The sequence below is a fragment of the Morone saxatilis genome, unplaced genomic scaffold (genome assembly GCF_004916995.1).
Source record: "Morone saxatilis isolate NCDOM2014 unplaced genomic scaffold, NCSU_SB_2.0 Contig16, whole genome shotgun sequence".
Classification (NCBI taxonomy): domain Eukaryota; kingdom Metazoa; phylum Chordata; class Actinopteri; family Moronidae; genus Morone; species Morone saxatilis.
The window spans coordinates 23,506,809-23,517,465 of NW_023339718.1; the positions used below are offsets into that span (position 1 = coordinate 23,506,809).

Sequence of the window (10,657 nt, forward strand, 5' to 3'; positions counted from 1 at the left end):
GTGTGTGTGCGTGCGTGCGTGTTGATGCCTGAGCTACAAGGCAGAAAAGAAAAAAGGAGCCGCATGAGTGAATTCGTGTCTCCCCAGAGGGTGGAGGCTTTCTGCTAAACCTTGCAGGTTTCCCCTCATCTTCCGTTGTCCCTGCGTCAAATGATGCGCCGGCGCCTGCACTATAAAAGCACCTGTCCTGGCCAGACATCACTCGCATCTCACTTTCTCTCTCTCACACACACTCACCCTCACACACTCCTGAACTCCACACACTCTCTCTTTCGCCCGTTCTGAGCAGTTAGACCGGACACCACCGAAGGAAACATGAGTTACTCCAGCGACATTTACAGCAGCAGCTCCTATCGGAAGATCTTCGGAGATGCCCCCCGGTCCGGCCGCATGGGTCTGGGCAGCAGCAGCAGCAGCCCGTCCCGCCTGCACTCTGCGGGATACCGCAGCAGCCACCGTACCTACGGTTCCCCCTCCGCGATGTCCTCCACCACCTACCGCAGGACAGCGGCGCCCGGCCGCGTCTACTCCTCCATGGACTCCGCGATGGACCTGACCCAGTCCACCGCGGTCACCAACGAGCTCAAGATCATCCGCACCAACGAGAAGGAGCAGCTGCAGGGCCTCAACGACCGCTTCGTGTCTTTCATTGAGAAAGTGCACAACCTGGAGCAGCAGAACAAAGTCCTGGAGGCAGAGGTCACTATGCTGCGGCAGCGCCACAACGAGCCCTCCCGCCTGCACGAGCTCTACGAGCAGGAGATCCGCGAGCTGCGGGGGCGCGTGGAGGAGCTGACGCACGAGAAGAGCCAGATGCACCTGGACTGCGTGCAGATGAACGACACGCTGGAGCGCGTGAGGGAGAAGCTGGAGGAGGAGACCAAGCTGCGCGAGGAGGCGGAGAACACCCTGAAGGGCTACCGGAAGGACGTGGACGACGCCACCCTGGCGCGCCTGGAGCTGGAGAAGAAAGTTGAGTCGCTGCTGGATGAGATCGCCTTCCTCAGGAAAGTTCATGAGGAGGAGCTGCAGGAGCTGCAGGCGTCTCTGCAGGCCGCACAGGTACACACCCACTGTGCTGTGAGGACCCGTAGGTCCACACACTGACAGGGGCTACTTTGGTCCACTTGTCGGCTGTCACACTGCCACAAACCATCTAATATTCCTCAACACCCGTGGCTTTTTTTTCAATGTCACATCATACATGTTTTACCATAAACCAACTATAATATTGTGTATACAGTGTTTCGAACTTATATTCCCTAAAGGCTTCACTTGACCAAAATAGCCTACCAAAAGTAGTATCATGGAATGACATGAAAAATCCTAAGCCTTAACCCTTTTGTTATTAATACGCAGGTCCACTATAACTCTTATTATAGGCTACTGTTTATATATATTAGCGCGTTTGCCGCAGTAGTCCAGTAATTCATTAACCTGCCACCACTACAGAGGTAGAGTTATAAAGTATGGTCGAAGTCTTGAGCCGTGTCTCTGTATGGACGACATACTGCGTCCTCCTCAAACTGCGCAATGGATAATTGATGGCACTGCAGTTCCGTTTCAGCACCACGCGCTCCCCCTCTCTCCTCCTCTCATAAAGTCTCGAGCGTCCCCGCAGCGTCCCGCGCGCCTCGTCACGCCCCCGTGCAAACTTAACGACGTTCAGGCTAAAAGAGTTTAGAAATGAGTTTTAGCGAGAGGGAACCGGTGGTCGAAGCCGTTTTACACACAGTGTGTCGTTAAACTGAATCCTCTGTTGCAATATCGTATGAGTATTATGTCACTGGGGTGCCTCTTCAAATATAAATACGCTTAAAGCAGAAAGGTCATTAAGAACTTGTTATAAACTTCGGGTAGGCTACTGTAAGCCCCGCCATTAGCTAGCTCATATTTTTGGGGGTGATTGAAGGAGGTGAGGAAAGGGGGCGGGGTGAGGGGGGAATGCGGACAAATAGCGCATAATCCAGGGGTGTGGTCGTCCCAAGGGGCAGCAGGCAGCACCAACCCTGTGAGGTACACTAGCAATTGTTTGTATGTTCATTTCCAGCTAAACAGCAGTACAACAGTGAAAATACTGTCACACTTTGACAAAAAAAAGTTGTGGTTTGTCTTACCCAAAGCTTACAGGCGCGCCAACAAAACAATCACTAATATCGATTAGTGTACAAATATAGACGCTCCTTCTCAGGTATAATACATGAAACAGTAGAGCTCATTGTGTTGCAGAGGAAGCAAAGGAAAAGCAAAGACACTGAAGGGGAAAAGGACAGCAGCAATTTTCACTGCAACTTTAAAGGAATCAATTCATTGAATGTATAGTAGTATTCAGTCAGTCAGGCAGTTGAATGATGGTTGCTCGTGGATTTCTCCAGGGTCTCTCCTCCTCCCTGCAGGGAATATTATTGCCATGTAAGCTATTGACAGCACAGCTTTCTCCAGCAGAGGGGCCTGAGTCAGCAGTCCATTCATCAGTCCTGCAGCAGTCCACCTCACTGTGACTGCAACTCAGCTCATCAACACCCTGCTCACCTTATACATATATGTATATGTCACCAGAAGGAATACAGTCTAGCTATAGCAAGGGAAAAAAAGTGCACTGACCAGAGCTGTAAGCACTAGTGTTAACCTGCACGCAGTTTTTACATGATATTATTTTATACAGTGAGATTATTCAGTTTATTTCTGATGTTGTAGTATATACACATAAAGAAATATTTCTGAGATTCCAACATCATCACTGTTTTTATCAGGCTGGTCAGTTTATTAGCCACAGACATTTTTGTCATCCATAGTGAAATTCAATAAGTTCTGCCAACCAGTGTGTTACAGTGTCTTTAAATTACAGTCAGTGCTGTTCAAAGAACAGACACAAATAAAGTCAGAAATGTTTTTCCACCTGAACCAGGGATTCAAACTGAGGCCACTTTAAACTTTAATTGGTCTTGTTGGAAATTGTAAGGATTATTGGTTAATTTAATGTAAAAAAAAAAATCTATTTACAGATTTGGCGTATAATTGGTGTAACAATGAAATTGGAGAGATGCAGGTGAGTAAACCCACATTCAACAAACACTTATTTTGAAAAGCATCTTTCCATTTTTTCCCCTCTCCTACATTTAGGTGTCTGTGGAGATGGACATGAGCAAACCGGACCTGACTGCCGCCCTGAAGGACATCCGGGCTCAATATGAGAACCTGTCGGCCAGGAACCAGGCCCAGGCAGAGGATTGGTACAGCTCCAAATTTGCCAGCGTGACTGAGGCGGCTGCCCGCAACCAGGACGCCATCAAGCACTCAAAGGAGGAGCTGAGTGAGTACCGCAGGCAGGTTCAGGCCCGCACCCTGGAGATCGAGGCCCTCAGGGGCCACAACGAGGCTCTGGAGAGGCAGATCGCCGAGATGGAGGATCGCCATAACAATGAAATTGGAGAGATGCAGGTGAGTAAATGACACAGGGCAGTGAGATTTGGGTTTTATTTTATTTTGTTTTATGATTGAATGAATCATTAATTAACAGGTTCTCATTGAGGTTTGCCAGAAAGACCAAACGGAATCATGTTGCAGATAAAACAATACTAAAAACAGGTTGTAATACAAGCCATATGTCTCACAAGGCTAAAAGCAGGCAGTTATAAAGACAGTTACCAACGGCCAGAAATATCTGCCAGAGATATCAGACTCATCCATTTAAGTCTCAAAGTCTCTCTGCATGGTGGACACTGATGAAGGACACAACCTGGGTTATGTAATTACATGAGTGTCATTTATTAATCACTTTAATATTAAAAATGAACACACTCCTTTTTCAGTGTACAAGACAAAATGCTCTACTGAGATGTTTATCAGCCCATTTTCAATCTATCTTTGCAAGACAAAATGATTAACACTTCATGACATGATTTTGTGTGTGTGTGTAGGATACCGTTCAGCAGCTGGAGGCTGCCCTGCGCAACACCAAAGGAGAAATGTCCCGTCACCTGCGTGAATACCAGGACCTGCTGAACGTCAAGATGGCTCTGGACATTGAGATCGCTGCCTACAGGTGGGCTATTACAAACATACAGCAGTTATCAGTTAACTGTTAGCTTTTACATTGTGCAATCCCTGACACCATTACATTCTCATATAAAGAAAAATAACCTTATTATTGTATTTTGCATTTTGTTTTTGCATTTTGTAATTTGCATTTTGTTTTTGCATTAAGTATTTTGCATTTTGTTTCATTTAGTTTCATTTTCTTTCTCTCACCTTCATACCTCACCTTTAAAGGTCTTGGCTTACAGAAACTGGTCAGTCAAGCAAAAAAGACTTAGTTTGTTGTTGACAGTCTGAATTATTTAAAGTTTAAATTTCAGAGACAAGAATTTCAAGTACATGTTTTCAGCAGATAACATCTTTACAAGTCAATACTACAATGAGCTTCACTTCCTCTTCAACATTTATTTTAAGCATTTTTAGAATTCAACTCCTCTGGTGCTTCTGGTGGCCTAGTTTTTAAGAGCATTACGTCTCATTCCCAGCTCTCTTTCCCCACTATATTTACACAGTAAACTGTCCGATAAAGGCAACATCTCTTTTCTACTTGAAAAGTGTGATTTAAAATGCTTACAGTAAGAATCAGACCCCTCTTTTATGCAAATGGATCAGTTCTTTCCCTGCTGTAATCAGATAGATGAACGGAAGTGATACAATGTGAAACCTTACAATAACCTAACTCAGCAACTGCGATAATGTTCCGGGCAAATATACCAAAACAGACAGCAGAGGTGCTGCCACTGATACTCCAGTGACATGAGATCCCTCAGGAGACATACACTGAGGTAATAATAGTAACAAAACCAGACTAGAAGTGACGTAATCTCGTCTGTCTGTCTCCCTCTCTCTGTCCGTGCAGGAAGCTGCTGGAAGGCGAAGAGTGCCGCCTCAGCTCCGTCGGCGGAGCCATGGTCCATTCCGGCTATCCCGGCTTCTCCTACATGTCTGCCCGCTCCTACACCCTCGGAGCCTACAGGAAGACCGAAGCCAAGCCCGAGGAGGAGGAGGAGGAGGAGGAGGGAGAGGATGAGGAGGGAGAGGAGAACGAGGAGGAAGGCGATGAGGGAGAAGAGGGAGAGGAGGGAGAGGAGGGAGAGGAGGGAGATGACCAGGAGGAGGGCGAGGGTGAGGGAGAGGAAGAGGAAGAGGAGGAGAAGGAAGACGAGAAGCCGAAAGAGAAAGAGGAGAAGGAGAAGAAGAAGGAGAGCCCTACCGGCAAGAACAGCAAGAGCTAAACTGCTTGTGTTGTCATCTTCATCATTATCAATAACTCATCCCACCAATCACCTATATGGATCTGGTCTCTGTTCACATCATCATCCGTCACACACAATTCTGCACACTCCAGATGCCTCACACATTCTGTGTTTTTTCTGTCTCGGTTTGCTCTGTAATTCAGAAGTGATTAGTACAAACTTTATTAGAACAATGAAGAGCTTTAGGAGCGACTAGATGTATTACAATGGCAGAAGAGTTTAAACCATTTACATACTCTGCAGTGGTCGTCATGATTTCACATCACATAAGTGAAGTCTCACGGAGAGACGTGCAGAACGCTAGCATGATGTCACAAAGTTTCCTAAGTTTGAAATAGGGGATGATTTTTCCTCATATATGAGCAACAGTAACTGTGCCATTAATGATCAATATTCACAGTAAGAGCAATCAAAACCTTGAAAGTAACAATACTGTCAGCACAGACTTTAAGATAAACGCACAGATCTTGGAGCATGAGTAAACAGCCAGTCCAACTTTTACGGTGCTATTTGATTTTTACATTTAAAAGTTGGGGAGTACTGTAAGTAAAAGATTTCATCATAGACCGAAGCTCTACCAGCTCATTCCTGAATGTGGGCTCGTTGCACAGGAAGGTTTAGAGAGAAAAAACACTTCTATTGAACTGTGAGTCCAGCCCCACATTTTCACACAGCAGGTGAATGCTTTCTATTCTCTTTCTTCCACTCCTTCCATTACTCTCCACTTAGTTCTGCATCTTGTCCCACCACGACAAAAGGAAATGTACCACTCACCATACAAAGCCCTTTTCCATTGTCTTTAATTCACTGCAGTGTCACAGCACGGCAATAATGGCAACTCAGAGCTCAGAAAAATGTATATACAAATGTGTCGGGAGGGGGTGGGTGGTATTTTCAGTTTCAGGGAAGGAGGAGTGCTGCAGCTTCTCAATACAAAAGTGCATCTTTGGGAATGAAAAATGTAGAAATGAGTTTAAATTGCCGCTATATATAATTTTTTGGGAATATGAATTATCCCCCCTTCGATTGATTCATTTGTCAGTGAATTTATCAACCATCTCACCTGTCAGAGCTTAGTATTTATCTGCAATTAATTTCTATTTCATTCATTTCCAGAAAGAAAACCAACCCTTTTCTTTGTCCTCATTGAACTGTAGTGGTGCTTTTTTTTAATTTAGCTTGATAAAGGAAACAAGGTGAGGGTGAGCGTGGCTGTCGGTGTCAGGCAGCTGATGATGACACTGACAGCCCTCAGCTCAGACTGTAAGTGGCAGGTGGGGCAGATGCCACAGGGGTCATGGCTGTATGGTACGGAGTCGCATATAAGGGCTATTTTCACCATAACCTCTTCTATCACATTGCCCTGAACGGTTTAATTTCATCCCCTGGGCTTTTCTTTTTGACAAATGAATCAACCAACGGGCATGAATGCATGGCCTGACTCTTGGAGCTTGAATATCTGCTGGATGGGATAGATTTTTGCTTGTTGTGTGTTCAATTAAAAAACTTGCCTTAACCATGACTGAAAGTTAAAATAAAACACATTTTCACCTGCATCTCACTTGTTCCTGGGGAGGCTGAGGAGTGCTGACACTTTCCAGACCTCTGCTATACAACTGTGACTGTACGTGCTGCTATCTCATGCAGTGATATTCCTCTCAAAGCCAAATAAAGACATTTATTAACCAAACGTTCACTACATCTCTGTCTTTATTGTCATGAAAATAGTAAATTAATACTAAATTTGTAAATTAAAATAAAATAATATTTTCCCACAGCTTTAAAATACATAATGTTAAAAGAAAAGTGCAAGAGAGACATTCATTTTCAATATATTCAAGTTTCAGTGTGATAAAAGTGTTCTGTGATGTCATGACACTATGTGAAAAAGAGAATTAGATGTCTATAGGATTTTACTCCATAGTTGTTAAGCGCTTACAACAGAAGTAAAGAATGTAGTGTTGTAGAGTATTGTATGTAAAATTAATAAATAGGAAGGGAAAGTATGTAGAAGTGGAATCTATTTGTATGCACAGTGTTTTGCTGAAAGTAACAAATTATGAAGTTAAAAAGGTTGCTAAAAGTGATGAAATCTGAGGAAAGCCTGTATTTATTCATGACTCATTCATACCTGCAGCTGCCTATTACTGTTGAACCTTAACATCCCTCCATTTTCTGAAGCCACCTATTAATATGCAAAGACATTAAAGCTTGGGTAGGCAGTTTGAAAAACAAACACAATGCAAAACCTTCCGCCTCCCTCTGCTGCTGCTTATCACTCATATAAGCCCCTCCCACCAAATCCACAAGTTAAAAAGCAGCAGAAAGAGTCGGTTGCCCTGTGAAATCTCATGCCTCGTGGGGTTCACTCTCTGCGGCTTGAGCCTCGCCATCACCCCAGTCCCTCTCGTTGTGACTGATCTTCTCAATGATGTCGCTTCAGCTCCTGCGGCCTCAGGGAGCGTCCTAGGCTTTAGAGGCAGCTGTGATGCTGTCTAAGGACACGGAAACGCATGTGAATGCAGGCGAGTGACGTCTGCTGAGACACACAGTCAACCACACACTTGCTATTCATTGAGGCTGCAACTTCGCCGGTTAAAGTTCATCAGAGCTGAACTCCACGCAAAGCAAAGAGGAACATTTATGACCGTGCCCTAACAGCAGGATGAGAGGATGGTCCAGACATACTTACAGACGACTGTGGTGAGGGGCAAGAAATGACCCAAAAAATGACAAAATGACCTTTCAACTCCTTTCAGTTCTTACATACCAACCGTTAGTTCAACAACTTCATCACTTGTGTGTAACACTTAAGATTGGCAGAAATTGAATATAGTATTCTTAGCTATGTTTTCATTAGTGTATAATCACCTGATAATGAGAATGAGCTGATTTTATTCACAGACACCTTTCATGGAGTCCACCATGTTGAACCGTTATGTTTCTACAGTAGCCCAGAACAGACAAACCAACTCTTAGGCTGTTTGTGCTTTTCACAACTTCACAATTTTCCCCATCTGAAGTGAGGAAGTTGCAATCTACAGCTACACTGGTAGATGCCACTAAATCCTACACACTGGATCTGTCATCTGACATTTCTAGTTACATTGTTCAAACATACTACAATGTGTTTTTAGTATAGTCTAAATGTATTACTGATGCCTCTATATGACCTGCATAAGATAACTGATGCCTGTCACCAGGTTGGATACGGTTGGATCTCCCTCCAAATCAATGAAATGAGGCGGTAGAAACACTGCACAAGGGCAGAAAGAATCAACACAAAATGAAAGTTCATTGTGGCTGCTTTAACCTTCAAATGACACTGCAACTGCTTTCAGTGAGTACATTTTGCCTGATCGCAAATACTTTCGACAAACACATTTTAACTGACATTTTAACTGCTTTCATTGCTTACACTTCAACTAACATGCCAGCTGCTTCCAGTGCTACTGACAAGTTAACTGCTTTCATTGTTTACACCTCAGTTGACACTTATGTGTCGTACCTTCTAAGACTACACTTGAACTGACGCTAAGTGCTTTAACAGGCAACACACCTGCTGTGTTTGTAGGAGGTTATTGTGAGTAGATGCATCAATGATGCACCTCAATGCATCAAGATATGTTATTGTCCCATCTATGTGCATCAAATGCACAAAATATATCTCAACTACTGTACTCTGATTACTTGTGTCTGTTACATATATCTAGTGTTTACGGGTATCAGTTGACACACATCAAATTGGTGCTAGAGCCTGATAGAGGAGGGGGCCTAATGGCACCCCAATGAGCAAGGTTGGAACACCACTGGATGCAGGGCCAAGGGACCACAAGGGCCGTCAAACCAGATTTAGCTTCCCATTAATTTCTATGTGTAACAGGGCGAGACACATTCACGTCTGCTCGTAAATTGATCTGCCGCCTTTGATTCCCACAAAGTCCAACCAGATTAACCTTGGAAATCGTGAGGCTCTCCAATGCCCACCTGATTTGAGAGAGAGGGTGGGCATTTTGTTTGCTTTTGTTCAGGAAATATTCTTTGTTCATTTTCTTTCTATATTCTGCAAGGCAACATACAATACAAGCAGCAAAGAAGAAGGGCTGCTGCCCGGCTACAGTGAGTACAAGGACAGTAGCAGAGGTTAAATGACAGTAAGCTGTATAATTCACAGATTTATGGAGTGCGGTTGTTGGCCTGCTATCCATGCGAGCTCACACACTTTATGTTAGCAACCACGCTATTTCCTGTCCCCCTGCTTTTGATACACCACGATAATAAATTTGGCAGACTGAAGCTGGGCCTTATGCTGCCACAGTGAGTGGATCTTGCCACTGCAGCGGGTGAGGCTTAAAACACTGCTGGGGTGGAGCCTAATGAACCCAGTGGGCTGAATCCTTAAGGCGATGCCTGCTGCTACAACAAGAGGTGGAACTGGAAATGCTGCTGTGGGATGATCACGATGGGCAGGGCCAGATGTGACGCCTATACTGCCACAAAGGGTGGTTCCAGAAATTCAGTTGGGAAGTGAGGGGTCTGGTGTTGCCTGAGAACACTAGTTGAATGGGGACGGGGCCATTTGTCTTGACAATGGGTGCGGCAGAGGTAACACTGAACTCAGGCAGGCCAGGGCCAACGCCAATGCTAATGCCACCCTAATGGACAGGGTTGTGTCTGTCAGTCAGGTAACCATGGCCTTGCAGTCTTAGCAGTCTGTCAAGATCATGCACATTACCAGAAGCCTGAAACTAAAGCAGCTCAATGGAATTCAAATAATTATTTGCAATTGTGCTTTCCCTACTGATACTGATGTATCAATTACCACTAACATAGGTCTGGAACAGTTGAAGGTTATGTGCCGTGCTCAAAGGCACTTTGACAGCATTTATTATTGGAGGAGGAGTTATCTACTTATTTGCTTCCACCCACACAGAAAACACTGAAATTATATCTCCAGTCACAAGCCTACCTGTCTCCTTCAGGCTGCAGTCGATACCTTTTCATTAATGGGCGGGGCTGCATAATGTCTGCTGGGTGTTACTATCAGCTCATCTCAGCCTCTGCCTGCCTGCACACAGAGGTGAAGGATGGGGCTGGCTAAGATGGATGGCAGTTGCCAACGCTGGCCCACCAGCACAGCTGTCACCAGCAAGAACTTCATCACAGCCCAAGACTGCTTATTTCCCTGCTCACAGACTGTGTGTGTGTGTGTGGGAGGGGGAATCAGCACAGTGGCAAAAACATTATCAGTACTAACAGGTAATCAATAAAACTGAGAAAAGCAGGGGGAGAGTAGCAAGGACAAATCTTTTTGACAAAGGTATTAGATGAAAAGGTGCACACGTGAGTTTCAGGAAAAAGCA

At 44.7% G+C, this 10,657-nt stretch overlaps 1 protein-coding gene across 1 annotated transcript; it reads left to right on the plus strand.

The window, feature by feature from the left end:
- Positions 1 to 162: 162 nt before the first annotated feature.
- On the plus strand, positions 163 to 6,788 carry zgc:65851 (uncharacterized protein LOC321113 homolog). The gene is made up of 4 exons (XM_035657783.1): positions 163 to 1,062; positions 3,124 to 3,441; positions 3,921 to 4,045; positions 4,898 to 6,788. The coding sequence occupies exons 1-4, from the start codon at positions 316 to 318 to the stop codon at positions 5,271 to 5,273; spliced, it is 1,566 nt and encodes a 521-aa protein (XP_035513676.1). The 5' UTR covers positions 163 to 315; the 3' UTR covers positions 5,274 to 6,788.
- Positions 6,789 to 10,657: the final 3,869 nt, after the last annotated feature.

What these genes read in the sequence shown, in the direction of transcription:
- zgc:65851 (XM_035657783.1), top strand. Translation starts at nt 316, where the DNA reads ATGAGTTACTCCAGCGACATTTACAGCAGCAGCTCCTATCGGAAGATC. An exon ending in ATGAAATTGGAGAGATGCAG is followed by an intron (nt 3,442 to 3,920) that starts GTGAGTAAATGA and finishes GTGTGTGTGTAG; the next exon opens with GATACCGTTCAGCAGCTGGA. An exon ending in ATTGAGATCGCTGCCTACAG is followed by an intron (nt 4,046 to 4,897) that starts GTGGGCTATTAC and finishes CTGTCCGTGCAG; the next exon opens with GAAGCTGCTGGAAGGCGAAG.